The following is a 15,035-nucleotide window of genomic DNA, read 5'->3' on the forward strand; positions in this document are numbered from 1 at the left end:
TTCAGTTGTTATACTGAGTACTTTAGAATTATATTTATGTGTGTATATATATGTTATCTATTTGTATGCATATAGATATATAGATAGAACATTATATTTCCTGGTTTCCAAGTCCTGTCAAATTATCCTTTCTAATAAATAGTTTGAAACAATGTGTATTCCTTTCACTATTACTTTTATCTTCCCATGTGTAAAATATTAAAACATTGTCTTTTTTGGCTGCTTTGTTTACTTTTCCTCTAGTCAACTCTGGTTACAGTGTAGATTTAACTTTCAGAAACCTGTTGTCTCCCATTGCTTGCAGGAGAAAATTCTAATAATTTAGCTTAGCAGTCAGAGTCAACTCTGGCTTTATCTTCTATCTCTTACATTGGCCCTGTTCTTATCTAGACTGCTTTAACTCTCCAACTAGGCCTTATATATTCTTATTAGTAGCCATATGTGGAAAGTCACTATGCAGTCATTTTAAACCATGTTTTAAAATTCATTTCTAGGCAATTCAAAAATGTTATAAATTACCTTTAGTACTAATATATTGTTCATAAACTTTGCTAACCTTTGGGTGCATTAAATCTTTATTACTGAGGAGTTGAAGGTGATAATGGGGCAGTTCAAGTAACCAACCATTGATACCTTTGGTACTATTTGGCTTCTAACCAATTGCAGCCATGAGTGTGATCTTTAATATCTCCAAAGACCTTGAACTTTGTGTTTGATATGAACAAATACAAAACTTACACTGCTTAAAAACAAAATATTTTACTTTAATACACATAGTATATAGGGACCCCAATTATCTGGTTTTAAAAAAGAAAAATATCATGGGGACTGAGGATATACTTTAGTGGTACAGTGGTTGCATACATCTCAAGCATGGGTTGTGGGGTAAGGGAGACAAAGAATCATGATCTTTTGTTCCCTCACTGTTTCTTACATTGCATAGTACTACTGTTCAGATTTTGTGAAGGATGAGCCAGCGTGAAGCCCCATTGTTCCCCGTAAAGTTAAATTTTAAGTGTTAAAAAAGCAAGAAGAGTAATGAGAAATTATATGCCATTTATGAATGATATATTAATATGCATAAATGCATCCTACTATAATGTATAACTAATTAGAACAAATAAAAAAATTAAAAGAAAAAGCAAGATGTTATTGGATATTTGGATCTGTGATTTTTTTTTCATGGAATTTTATCCTTTAAATAATTTTTTCCTAAAAAAATTTTAGAATGGTACCAAAAACTAAACTGAGAATCTTACTGAGAATTAATCTTAATGATCAGTAGAAGTTTTTTTTCTTTATCTTACCGTTGGGTCATTCAGACTTGAGATGAGTCTTGGCTCTGCCACTTAGAATTCTGACCTTGAGAAACAACCTCATCTATCTTTCTTTCTTTTTGTGTGGTGTGAGACAGAGATATACTGGGGATTGAACCCAGGGGCACTTAAACCCTGAGCCACATTCCCATCCTTTTTTTTTTAAATTTTGAGATAGGGCCTCACTAAGTGAGGCTGGCTTTGAACTTGAGATCCTCCTGCCTCAGCCTCCTGAGTCCCTGGGATTACAGGCATGTACCATCATACCCAGCACTTAACCTCATCTGTAAACTGAAATTAATTGAGGAGTTGGAAGGGTTAGATGAGAGAATATATGGGAAATGCTTGGCACCATTGCCTGCCAACTGCTGCTGCTGCATTTTCACTTTCTTACTACCACTACCTTATCACTGATCACTCAGACCTTTAAAATTGATCACCCTGCTTTTGTTCTCTGTAAAATAAGGATAATAATTACTTTAAAATTAGTATAATAAAGATAGTAAAGGGTTATATGGTTTAATGGACATGAAGCCCTTTATATAGTCATGCAATCATTTAAGTACCTTCTATAATTGTTGAATGTTTATTTTGAGATTCTGTGTACCACTTTGCTTCCTTAAACCTGCCTCCTTACTTGTCTGGGATATTAATAGTATTTAAACATATAGTTTTATTTGAGGATTAATCAGATTTAAAGTACATAACAGTATTCATGATAGAGAGTGTTAAAATGGTCATTTATGACCTTCAATGTTTCGTCTAAATCTGTTTTTAGTTTTTCTTTGTGCCATTCTTAATGTAACTGTCATTTATGTGTTTTGCCTTTCAGCCAGATTGTAAGCAATTGATGGGTACTGCCATCATTTATTGGAATATGTTACTGAAAGCGTGTTTGCTTTCTTCCTCAGACCCCAATAGGCAGTGTAAAGTAATTTATTTGGCAGTTGTTTTTATTCCCTTTGTTTTATAACTATTCTGTTGGTGATCATTACCTTATTGGCTTTTAAAAAAAATATCTCTGCCTCTAAGTATTTGTATAATTTTGGCAAATGACTTAAAATTTCTGGATCTTCCTTTGTCATTTCTAAATAAGAGGAATGAATCCGATTAAAGGGTTTTTTTTTTTTTGTTGTTGTTGTTAGTTTCTTTGAGACAAGGTCCCTCTGCATTGCCCAGACTGGCCTTGAACTTTTGGGCTCAAGTGATTCTCCTGCTGGAACCCCCAGAGTAGCTGGGACTACATGTGAGTGCCACCATGAACAACTTTATTTGTTTTCGAAACATTTAAGTGAGCAGAACTTTTGTCTCTTCAACTTTTAAAACTTAAAGGATAAAATATGAAAGAGTTTCTGCTCTTATTTTCCCATCCATTGTGAAGATGACCCTTCAAATTCCTTCCTGAACATTTAATGGTTAAATTAAATACCTTTCTGAATTGAATGATACCTGAGGATCTTTGTTTCATTGTTAACTAGTTATTTGGAAATCAATATTTCTTAAAAATTTTGAAACACAATAAGCTAAAATACCACTGTTAGATGTTCAGCAAGGAAACTTCACTAAACTTGTGTGAGCAACATCCTAAATATTGAATGACTGAATGCTTCAGTGAATATAATATATACCGGGTTGGCTTTGTTTAACTCAGAGTTTCTCAAGTTTGGCATTATTGATATTTTGAACTGGATAATTTTTTGTTGTGGGGAGCTGTCCTGTGCATGTTAAGCATTCTGTCTTTAGTAGAGACGAAGTAGATTCCAGTAGCATCCCTCCCTCCCCGGTTATGGCAGTTAAAATTGTGTACAACCATTATTAAATTTCCCTAGGAATGGGAATGGGAGGCAGAGTCACCCTGGTTAAGAACCCTAGGCATCCAAAATGTTTCAGAAAAGCCAAGGTGATTTGGGAATAAATTTTTCTTTAAGCTCAATATTTTCTTAAGTTATAAGTTGACAGTATATAGTCATTTGTATTTATGGGATACAAAATGATGTTAGGATTTATGAATACAATATGGAATAATTAATCAAGCTAGTTAACATATCCATCCCCTCAAATACTTAACATTTTTTTTAATGTGAAAGCTTTTCAAATTTATTCTCTTAGTACTTTTGAAATGGAAAATACTCTGTGATATGTGATAGATCATATGTATAGTCCTCTCATAGTCCTCCTGAGATTTTTACCCTTTGACCATAATCTTCCCATTCCTTTACCCTCTGACCTTCCCTTGAGTCAGTTACTTTAGATTATGTATACATGTGATATTTTACCTGACTTATTTCACTTAGCACAGAATTCTCCAGTTTTATCTATGTTGTCACAATGACAGGGTCTTTTATAAGATGTCAGCATTTATCTTGGTTTTTGGAATATGCAATGGTCTTCTAAAAATTATTTCTCTGATGTATGATTTATATGAAACAGGATGTCATTTTAAGTGTATAGTTTGAGGTTTTGTTTTCTTTTAAAATCAGATGAATAGGTATAACATACTAAAATTTACAGCTTTTAAGGGTTCAGTTTTATGAGTTTTATAAAACAGCTTTATTCAGGTATATTTCAATATATTTCATATCCACGGGTCCCATTTTAGTTTTAATAAATTTTATGTAATTTCACATTCATCACTAAAAACTAATTTTAGAATAGTTCTTTGACATGAAACATCCCCTTTGCTGTTTTAGTCATTCTTTGCTCTGACCCTTAGTCCTTGGAAACCACCAGATTGTTTTCTATAAAAATACAAGTTTTGCTTTTTCTAGAAAATTTATATAATTGGAATCATACCATATGTACTGTTGTGTCTGGCATTGTTTTTGAGATCTTCCATGTTATTTCAGTAGTTCATCCTTTTTCATTGCTAAATAGTATCCCATATTTTGTTTATCCATTTGCCATTTAAAGGGTACTGTGTCCACTTTTAAGGTATTATTAATAATACTGCTATGCATATTTCTTACAGATCTTTGTGATTTTTACAAATAAAAATATATTTTTATTTCTCTTGTGTGGAATTGCTAGGTCATACAGTAAGCATACACTTAACTTTTTAAGCAACTGCCAACCAGGCTCTACATTTTAAATTCTCTCTGATTCCAGATTCTCTACATCCTCTCCAGTGCCAATTTATTGTTTTTAGTGGTATTTCATTGTGTTTCTTAAATACTTTATTGAAATATAATTCACATACCTTACAGCTCCCCCATTATTTCATGTGTACAGTTCACAGTTATACAGTATGTACGGTCCTTTGTGATTGACTTAACTTTGGTTTTCAAGTTTCGTCTCGGGTTGCAGCATGTTTCAGTACCTTTTTCTTTCTTTCTTTTTAACCTAATAATATTTCATGTATGAATATATACCTTTTTATTTATCCCTTTATCAGTTGGACATTTGGATCTTTGCCACTTTTCTATTATGACTAGTGCTGCTATGGACATTTTACACAAATTTGTGTGCATATGTATAGAAGTATGTTTTCATTTCTCTTGATTTTTACCTGGAGTGAAATTGCTGGGACATATGGTTTCCCTTTGTTTATCTTTTTGAGGAATTGCCAGACTGTTTTCAATACAAATGCACCATTTGACATTTCCAACAGCACTAATAATATACAGCATTAATTTTAATTATTTTCTGTTAGATATAGAGATGATGATGAATTTTTATAACTCTGTCCTAAGACATTTTAGTTCTCTGCAAACAGAATTGGATATCATATGGAATTAACCTTTCCCTCCTTTCCCTCTCCCTCAAAAACAGATTTTTACACTTGATTAATCATCTGATTTTTTTTATTTTACAGAGTAAGAAAATTAATCTGGTTAATCTGAGTTTTGTGAAAAATCAGGGAAAAGAAACTAAGGATAGTAGACAAGGTTTTTTCCAGTTTCCATAATGTAAGTTCTTTTCACTATTCTTGGCCTGAATCCTGTGTTAGCTGACAAAGCTGTTTCTATGGAAACAAATAGTCCAGCCTTTTAGAATGTCAGAGGAATGCTGATCACTTACAATGAGACTTCCCAGCTGCTGGTCAAGGGGCATTATTTGCTGGAGAAGTGGAGGAAGAATGAATTTAAAAAATTTTGAAGAGTTCTGGATTGTTGTATAGACTGTGAACATAATAATACATTCGGAATATGTCTTTTCCATTTGCCCCTGCCTAAAAATTAAGTTACCGAGTTTTTGGAAATTGTTTTCCTGCTAACCTGTCTTATTTCCCAGCTCATACTCAAATGATTCTATTTATTGGTACTGAGTTTTCAGTGGGCCTGTTCTGGTTAAACTATTTCAGTCCTCACCATCTGATTCATTTGTACTTATTGACACTAACTTAACTTCCTTTTACCCATAACCAATTCATGCAAGCAAAGCCCTTTCTCCCCGACTAGTTTGAAGTTATCATTGAAACAGCTTTGGCCTGCCAACCTGAAAATTTATTTTCTTGCTTTTTGAACTGTGTAGAGATTTATTTTTTTATGTTTGTTTGGGAGTGGGAGCAGGAAATCTGATGAGAATTTGCAATGTAGGCCTTTGAAAACTTTCCTTTATCTAATGTACCATTGGAAGGTTGAAAGGGGGGAATTAGGCCAGTAACTTGTAAATTCCATCAGGAGGTAATTCTCTTGTTCAGTCATTTACCAGCCTCTGAATTGTCACACAAGATTTTTTTTTTTTTAAGAGATGGGGAGAGTGCAGTTCCTTTTGGACTGGGACTTTTACTCTTTATTGATATATATTGAGTGTGTGTGTGTGTGTGTGTGTGTGTGTACGAACAAACTAGAGTATTTGTGGATTGCCTGCTTAAAAATTATAATGATATTAATGCAAAAACTATGGAGCACAGCATAATGGTTTGTTTTGTCTATTTGTTTTAAGAAGTTTAGGATCTTTCATAGCCTTCATGAATTAGCTTATGAACATGACATAGTCTTTTGGATTGTTTATGGTAAACTTGTGGTTTAACCAAGGAAGTCTGGAAAGATTTCTTGAAGAAATTAGGGACTTGAGGTATGTCTTGAAGGTAGAAAATGAAAGGAGATATTGTTCATATGGCATTTGGGCAGGAAACAACAAAAAAGTTATGGTATAGCTATAAATGAGGAGGCTAAATTAAAAGTCTCATGCAAGAAAGTAGTAAAAGACTGTTAAAAACTTAGATTTATCTTGTGAGTTTAGACTTTATTCTCTAGATAGTATTAAAACTACCAGAGGTTCTGAACAGAGGAATGATTTGTTCATATACGTGATTAAGCATTTATTCCTCACTAGTTATCATGGCTATAGATTTGAATAAAACAGATCCCTGTCAATTAGATAATTTAATCTGTGTGATCTATAGCCACCTTGGACTTATAGTGTCTGGAGCTAAACCCCTATTTCCCTTTTATTTTTCTTCTCTTCTAATTCTCCTTCTCTATTCTCTGTCATATTTCTTGATATCACCTCCTTAGCAACCCATGGGTAGTGGTTAAGAGTAATGGACGTGAGTTCAGACTGACTGAGTTTATATCCTGAAGTCTTCTCTTTGCTTGACCTGGACATAGGCTGTCTTTTAGATCCCGAGTTGAATCAGCCTAGTCTTGACCTCAAGGATTTTCTAGTCTAATGGAGTAGAAAGACAAAGATATAAATAGTTGTAATCTATCTTAATTAAGAATGTGTTAGGGATTGTAGAATTCCACAGATATATTTGAGCTAAGACTTAAAAGGAGAATAGACAAAGACTAGATCCTAGGTAATCTGGTTCTGGAAACCATTTTCTTCTCTTTTTTCTTTTGGGTTCTGGGGATTTAACCGATGAATGTTTTACTGCTAAGCTACATCCCCAACTCTTTTTATTTTTTCTTTTGAGACAGGCTCTCCCTAAGTTGCCCCGGGCCTTGCTAAATTGCTAAGACTGGCCTTCAACTTGCAATCTTTTTGCCTCAGCCTCCCAAGTCCCTGAGATTACAGGCTTGAGCACCCATGCTAGGCTTAGAAACTGTTTTCTTAAATATTATGCTGTCTTGAGTAACCACGTAGATGTTAGAGCACTAATTAGAATTGGAAACAGGAATAGGTTCAAAGAAAGTATGAACAAATTAGAGGGAAATTGGAGTTTAGTTCTGTACACATTAATTTCTAGGTCCCTGTTGGAAATTTTGGTAGCTAGAGTTATAGGCAGGGATTTTATCTTTATAACCCTAGTACTTAACCAAGGGTAAATGTTCAGTTAAATTTATGTAAAAATCACCCCTCTTTTATAAACATTTAATGACTTTCTTGCTGTCTTCAGAAGTAAGTTTTAAGGTATTTCATAAGTTATTTACTAGCCTTATTTGTACTTTTCCTGCCTACCTTTTGTCTTCCCTGCCTTTGTTCATGTGGCCCTTCCTTATTCTTCCATCTCCTCTTTAGGCCTACTTCAATTCCCATTCCTCATCTTCAAAATGTGCATTTTGGGGCTTACTTCTAAAGTTGTCATGAAGATTACATGAATGAATACTGTGTGAAATGCTTATTGCGCAGTAGTCTTTCCTTATCCTTGAGAGATACATTCTAAGATACCCCCCAGCAGGTGCCTAAAACCCAGGATAGTATCAACCCTATATATACTGTGTTATTCTTTTGTGTATAATAGTGACTAATGAGTGAGTAGCATGGCTATACAGTGTGGATATGCTGGACAAAGGAACAGTTTGCATTCTATGTAGAACTAAGCAAGATGGTCCAAGATTTCGTCACACTACGCAGAATTCATTCATTCAGTTTTAAACGTACACATTGTTTATTTCTGGAATTTTTCATTTCATATTTTTAGGCTACAAGTAACAAACCACAAAAAAGTGAAACCACAGACTACAAAACTGAATAAGGGCAGACTACTGTATTTCTGACACATAAAGAAGTATTCAGTAAATGTTGCTATTGTTATAATTGGTACTACTACTTCCTTTTCATCCTTACCTCTTTCTTTTCTCTTTTTGTCCTGCTGTATGAAGTAGACACAGAGTTCCATTGATTTATAATCTTCATATTTCTTGAATGTAATTTTTCTTCATTTTCACTCTTCATTCAGGACCCCTTTTCTTACAGGTATTTTCAAACTAGTCTCATTGCCATCTTTCAGTCAACCCTCTATCCTATGGGAGTAATATTTCTATAAAACTGAATGTGATTTTATCATCCCCTTCTTAAAATCCTTTAATGATACTTAACTGCTTTCAGAATAAAGTTCTTTAGTTTCTAAAAACTTTTCAGTCTGCCCTCCTACTTCCCTTTCTGTTGTTATTCATATAGGACATTTTCCCATTGTCCCATCCAGCTTTACTGCATTCTATTATTTCTGATAGTGCCATTGTTTCTTATTGTTCCTTCCTATTGGTCATGTGATTCTGTCTGTCTGGAATAGACCCTCCCCTCTGTGTGGCTAATTTTTAGTTATACTTGAAAAGTAGCAGCAAAAAAATGTATCCTTATGTTTTCGGTCTTTCTTCACCACAGACTAAATTGTAGATGTTTATATATTCTCTGTATATTTGTGACATTCCAAGTTTAGTTAAACAATATTTCTTAAGCATTTCTATGTGACATGATTATGCTAAGTGCTAGAGGTATAAAAATAGCTGTCAAAACACATTTGAATCTGGTGAGGAGAGACCAACAGGGAATGATTATTTATTTATTTATTTATTTATTTTTACTCTTTTTCCCAGTGTACTGTGAACACCAAGAGAGATAACCAAAATGAAATTTTAAGTGGATTAATATCAGGTTGCAGATATTTTTCTAAGAGTAAAAGACTAGATCCAGAAAGATAAGCATGATAATAATAGTTTACCCATAAAAATTCTGACCCAGATCACCTGGCCTAGTCTCTCTTGCATGGTCTGTAATTTCCCTCATGATTTAGTATAGTGAATGTGCACATATTCTTAAGAGTTTTTAGGAAATTCTTAAACATTTTAAGAGTTTTAATTTAAGGTCATAATTTTTATAGACTAGCATATATGTTGTTAAAATATTTTATTCATTATTAAGTTTGATTTTCAATAATTTAGTAATTGTTATAATAAAGAAGGTTGAGAGTTAATTTTCTGGAAATAGGTATACTCCTAGATTTTAAAAATTAAAATTAAGCATAGCACTAGGGTAACTCCTATAAAAATTTCTGCTTGCTTGTAATGAAACCATTAAATAAGCTGAATTTGCATTTGTATAATCAACATAAAGCTCAGCATCACATAGCATAAATCTAATAGCTCTCATTTTAATGAAAAAATAATATAAACTAATGGTAAATGAGGCACTTATTTGTAGGTAACATAGTTATAAATAAAGAAGCTAAAGTTTGAATGGAAGACTATAGCAGAATTCTTGTGAAAATGGAATTTTAGTGCCAAATGTAACTTGTCTCTGTTTTCCTGATTGTTGGCTTTCGTGGTTGTCCTGGTAACCTAGGTAGGTTTGTTTTAAGCAGTTTGTTTTCTGTTCCTATTTTCATTGTGACCTGACATATTTTTAATAAGTTTGACTAATGTTAGGAATATCATCTAAAAACCGTTTTTGCTTAGTTGGCATTCTGCTCCAACTATTTCTTTACTGAAATGATGTTCAACTCAAGGAGGTAGTAGGTTTATTATTATAAATATTTTTAAAGCCTTGAGTGAAAGAAGGCTAATTAGATTAATGTGTGGGTTTACACATGTGTAAACAGTCTGCCTACTATGTACAAGAATGTCTTGATGAAAAGCCAGTGTCATCCTGTAAAATATTTTCTTATCGAAAGTATGTTGGGGAATTTAAAAAATTTTTTTTTAGTTGTAAATAATACCTTTATTATTTTTATGTGGTGCCGAGAATTGAACCTAGTGCCTCACACATGCTAGGCAAAGCGCTCTACCACTGAGCTACAACCCTAGCCCCTAAATAGGAGAAACAAATTAATACTACTAACTAGTATATGTATCTTTACTTTATAACTTGCATACCTTATCTTATTTAAAACTAAGAATAATCCTATGAATAAATTTTTTAAGTGAATCTGAAATTCAGAAAAACTGGTCTTAAATCATGAAGTGGCAGAGTCAAAATGAAAATTTAGTTTTCTTGTCTCCAAGTTTAAAATGTTCTTTTTCCTGTACAGTATGACTTCAAATACTTTTTGAGTACTAATAGATTTTTCTCTAAATGAATCTTGGTTAAAAGTTAACTCTACTTCTTTTTATAAATATGGCCAATTACAAAGACAGATAATCTACCTGGTTCTTTTCTACTATAATGTTTAATCCTTAGATACCTTTGCTACTAATTGAAGTTTCTCATTTGGGGACTTCTTTATCTCAAAAATTCCCCAAAATGAATTAAGTTTTCCTCACAGTACTGCCTATATTCCAAGGGAGCCACCAATATGACCTACTGTGTGCCTGATTGATTGCTATCAAAGACTTTAGCAGTTAACTAATTCCCTGTGTTTTAATTGAGCATAAAGTAGCATGTTGAGGCAACTTTGAAAAGATAATGTAATACTTCTTTATACTTTAAGCAGACTATTCTTTATAAAATTAGTACCCAAAGCTTTTACTTTCCTACTTTGCTAAACTTTGCATTTATATCATTTTGCTTAGCCATTAGATTGAATAGTGTACTTCAAGTTCTTGAGAGGTGACTTTTTTTAAAGCACTTTGATTTTCTCAGCATTAACTGTAAATCGAAAGGAATGTACTTAATCTACATAGCAAAATAGTATTATATATTTTACTAGACATTTTTTGTATTTTGTGGAAATGAAAGTGGGCTATGTAAAGTCTGCTTTTATATTGTAATTCTTACACTTTTTCTCCCCCATCTTTCCCCTTAGATTTCCCTCATGGATACTTTTTCATAGCATTATTATGTGATGTGAGAAGTTTTTTTTTGTGTGTGTTCTTTTTTTTTGAAAGTAACATGGATTTTATACTACAGAAATCAAGAAATTGGCTTTATAGGAAAAATTGATTTATAAAAGTGGTAACAGGTTTTATAGATAACCATGACAACATCCCATATGAATGGGCATGTTACACAGGAATCAGACAGCGAAGTAAAAATGTTGGTCTTGCATCACCAGAGGAATACCACAAGCACCGAGAGATGGCTGTTGACTGCCTGGAGATTTGGGCACCAGGATGATGCCAGTAAGACGAAGTGCACAGTTGGAGCGGTATTCGACAACAGCAGGATGACATGAGACTAGGAGAGAGGAAGAAGGGAAAAAGCAAGAACTTGACCTTAATTCTTCCATGAGACTCAAGAAACTAGCTCAAATTCCTCCGAAGACTGGAATAGATAACCCTATATTTGACACGGAAGAAGGAATTGTCTTAGAAAGTCCTCATTATACTGTGAAAATATTAGGTAAGTAAACATAGCGAAATGTTTTGCTTTGGTTTATATATGCCTTAGTATGAGTGATGTAGGAAAGAGCAAAGGCTTAAGAGAATGTAAGCACTGGCAGTTTGAATTCCAGACAAGATCAGTTCTTTCCTTGGAAGGACCTTATAACCGTCATTATTTACTTCTACCATGAGCTACATACATCCCCATCCCTTTTTTATTTTTATTTTGAGAAAGGGTCTCACTAAGTTGCTGAGTCTGGCCTTGAACTTGAGATTGTCCTACTTCAGTCTCCCAAGTTGCTGGGATTACAGGTATGCACCACCATGCCTAGCTATACAACATGTTTTAGATATAAAAAATTATATACGTGGCCTAACATTTAAAGTTGGAAACTTATATTTTATATCAGACTCACAAAATTTTATATCAGAATACTAAAAGCAATTTTCAGAGTTTGAATTTCTGATTTCATTAAAGTTTGCAAAATAGTAGTAAAATGAATACAGCTTAAATTGTATTTGATTTAATGACTCAGTAAGATAAACAAGTGCTATTCATGTGGTATCATACACATAAATATGACTCAGATTCCTTATACTATCTCTAAATTTCATAGTATGAAAAAATAAAACTAGTTTTGTGGGATTTATATATTTTTTATTTTTTTAAAAGTGCTTTAGTTGTAGGCGGACACTATACCTTTATTTTATTTATTTTTATGTGGTGCTGAGAATTGAACCCAGTGCCTCACACATGCTAGGCAAGTGCTCTACCACTGAGCCACAGTCCCAGCCCGGGATTTACTTATTTATATGTAAATTCTGTGACCATCTAACTCAAAGTCTTAAGAAAACTTCAGTAAGTTAAATAGTTCCCACTCCAGGGCTTCTTTGAGTTTATATAATGTTAATAGGCATTATGAATATAGGGAAATTGATAACTGATATCAAACAAATAATCTCAAACTGATCATTGAATTTACTGCCCCAGTTTTCCTCCACATACTGGTGTCACTTGAAACTAGTGTTAGAAGCTAAGTCAGTTTGAAAAACTCCACCTTAAACATTATTCGTGCTCCCTTTAAAACTAGGCTAACTAGGCTAAATGAAATATTTTATTTCTTAGTGGTTTACTACTTTTAGATGTGACAGAGATGCTTTCACTTTTTTGTGGAAGGAGAGTTTTGTTGTTATTGTTATCATGTTGCCATTCATTTAAATGTCTGTTGAGCCCGATATGAAGTACTGTAGCAAACATCATTCCACATATTAATAACCAGGGTAATCCTGTTAACCCAGGACTCTGTAATCTCCATTTGAGAGATAAAGAAATTGAACTTCAGTTAAATCACTTGTTTAAGACACAAAGCTTATAGTGGTAGAACAAGGTATGAATTCACCAGATCTGGAGTTGATACATACTGCAAAAGTGGAACCTTTACTTCACTCACCAGACCAGAGCTGTGGCTCCCAGAATAGGGCCTTGCGCACACTAGGCAAGGACTCTACCACAGAGTTACAGCCCCAGCCCTATATGAAGGAATTTTTTTTTGGTAGGGGGTGGGTACTGGGGGTTGAACTCAGGGGCACTCAGCCACTGAGCCCCCCATCCCCAGCCCTGTTTTGCATTTTATTTAGAGACAGGTTCTCACTGAGTTGCTAGTGTCGTGCTTTTGCTAAGACTGACTTTGAACTGGATATCCTCCTCTCTCAGCTTCCCAAACCACTGGGATTACAGGCATGAAGGAATTAATGTTCTTCTTCCTAAGGGATTTTTTTTTTTTTTTTTTAGAGTGAAAATACCTCAAGTCCTAATTGCCTCTTAGTAGCTTTTGTTTTCCACCACTCCTTTCTTTCTCTTTCCTTTTTTCCTTCCCTCCCTCCCTAAAATATTCTGTAAATATTCTTTATTGAAGAAAATATGTACAATATATCCAACCTGGATTGATTCTGCTTTTCTGTTTTAAAGTCCTGTAAGATTAACATCTGTCCATCTGCATTACATAGAATCAGAATAGGACATAAATATTTATCGAATAGACAATATTCATATAATTACAGTAAAGAAACAAGTATAGCTTAAAAGCAAATTCACTTAGGGGAATTATGGGGTTTTTTGACCTAAGCATAGAAAACAAGAACATTTTGTTTTCTTTTTTTCTTCTTTTTTCCTGTTTCTTTCTGGTATTCTTGTTTTTCTTTTTAAAATTTTCAAAGAAATTCTCAGTTTGTTGCCCAGGTTAGTCACAAATTTGGGGGCTTCAGTGATCTTCTCACCTTATCTTCTCAAATGTAGTTGTGCAACCACTAAGCCTCTCAGCATCTTCTTCTGGTTGTTGTTTGTTTGTTTGTTTGTTTGTTTTTGTTGTTGTTTTTTCTCTCTTTGTGCGGTACTGGGGATGGAAACACAGTGCTTCACACAAGTGGGGATACCACTGAACTACATCCCTAGGCTCCACTTTTCTCTATTTTTCCATTGCTGACTTTTTTGCAGATTTAGAAGACAGCTGTTTGTTCCAGTTTATAATCCACTGTGGTTTTCATAAATAATCTATTCAGTACAAAACTGTTAATTATCAGATACAAGAAAAACTAGCATAAGTTATAGAGTTGAAGATTGTTATTATCAGTCATAGCCTCAGTTTTTATATATATTCAGTTTTAAGTTTTCATTTAAAATGAAAAACCTTTTTGCCAAACATCTGTTTTCCTGTTCATAATCTGCTAACACATCAAACTACATAGAAGTACTCCCTTAAAATTGTGTCTCTTGTCAGTGTTTTGATTAATATACACATGACAAGAGTCAACTTCTCAGCTTTTTCACGGTAGAAACAGCAACCTTGTTTTAAATGAGGGAAGGATGTGGCAACCGATTTATTTGAGAGGGAGCCTTCAGTTTCCAAACAGTACATCATTTATCTGTAAGTAGACACAGTACTTTTTTGGAAATTTAAAGTATGATTGACAAGATTAGATTCTTTAACTGGGTGTTTTTTTTTTTCTTAATTTTTTTTTTTTGTAGTTGTAGTTGGACAGTGTACCTTTATTTTATTTATTTATTTTTATGCAGTGCTAAGGATCGAACCCAATGCCTCACACCTCCTAGGCAGTGCTCTGCCACTGAGCTACAGCCCCAACCCTAACTGGGTGGTTTTTAATGATGGTTAGCATTGGGTGGTTTTTAATGAAGTTTAGCAATGGTGGTTGCTCAACTTGGCAATGTGTTGAGGGTATCAAACTGAATTTTACTTAAAATCTTATCAAAAATTAGAAAATTTGTGATTTGGGAATGTGATTTCAAATGAATAATTATAATACTGTAAGTTATAAAATTTTTTATATATTAAGGAGG

General features: G+C 33.6%; 1 protein-coding gene across 5 annotated transcripts in view; it reads left to right on the plus strand.

Moving 5' to 3' along the window:
- Pals1 (protein associated with LIN7 1, MAGUK p55 family member) overlaps positions 1 to 15,035 on the plus strand; it is a 100,101-nt gene that overhangs the window by 23,117 nt on the left and 61,949 nt on the right. For 2 of the 5 annotated variants that reach the window (XM_047538406.1, XM_047538402.1), the window contains exons 2-3: positions 5,128 to 5,221; positions 11,164 to 11,699. In XM_047538406.1, coding sequence (XP_047394362.1) covers positions 11,585 to 11,699 — 115 coding nt within the window. In that variant the 5' untranslated portion in view covers positions 5,128 to 5,221; positions 11,164 to 11,584. The remainder of the gene's footprint in view (positions 1 to 5,127; positions 5,222 to 11,163; positions 11,700 to 15,035) is intronic. The other 3 variants (XM_047538403.1, XM_047538404.1, XM_047538405.1) reach the window with 2 other exon arrangements.

This window comes from Sciurus carolinensis, chromosome 2, assembly GCF_902686445.1.
Source record: "Sciurus carolinensis chromosome 2, mSciCar1.2, whole genome shotgun sequence".
NCBI classification, from domain to species: Eukaryota; Metazoa; Chordata; class Mammalia; order Rodentia; family Sciuridae; genus Sciurus; species Sciurus carolinensis.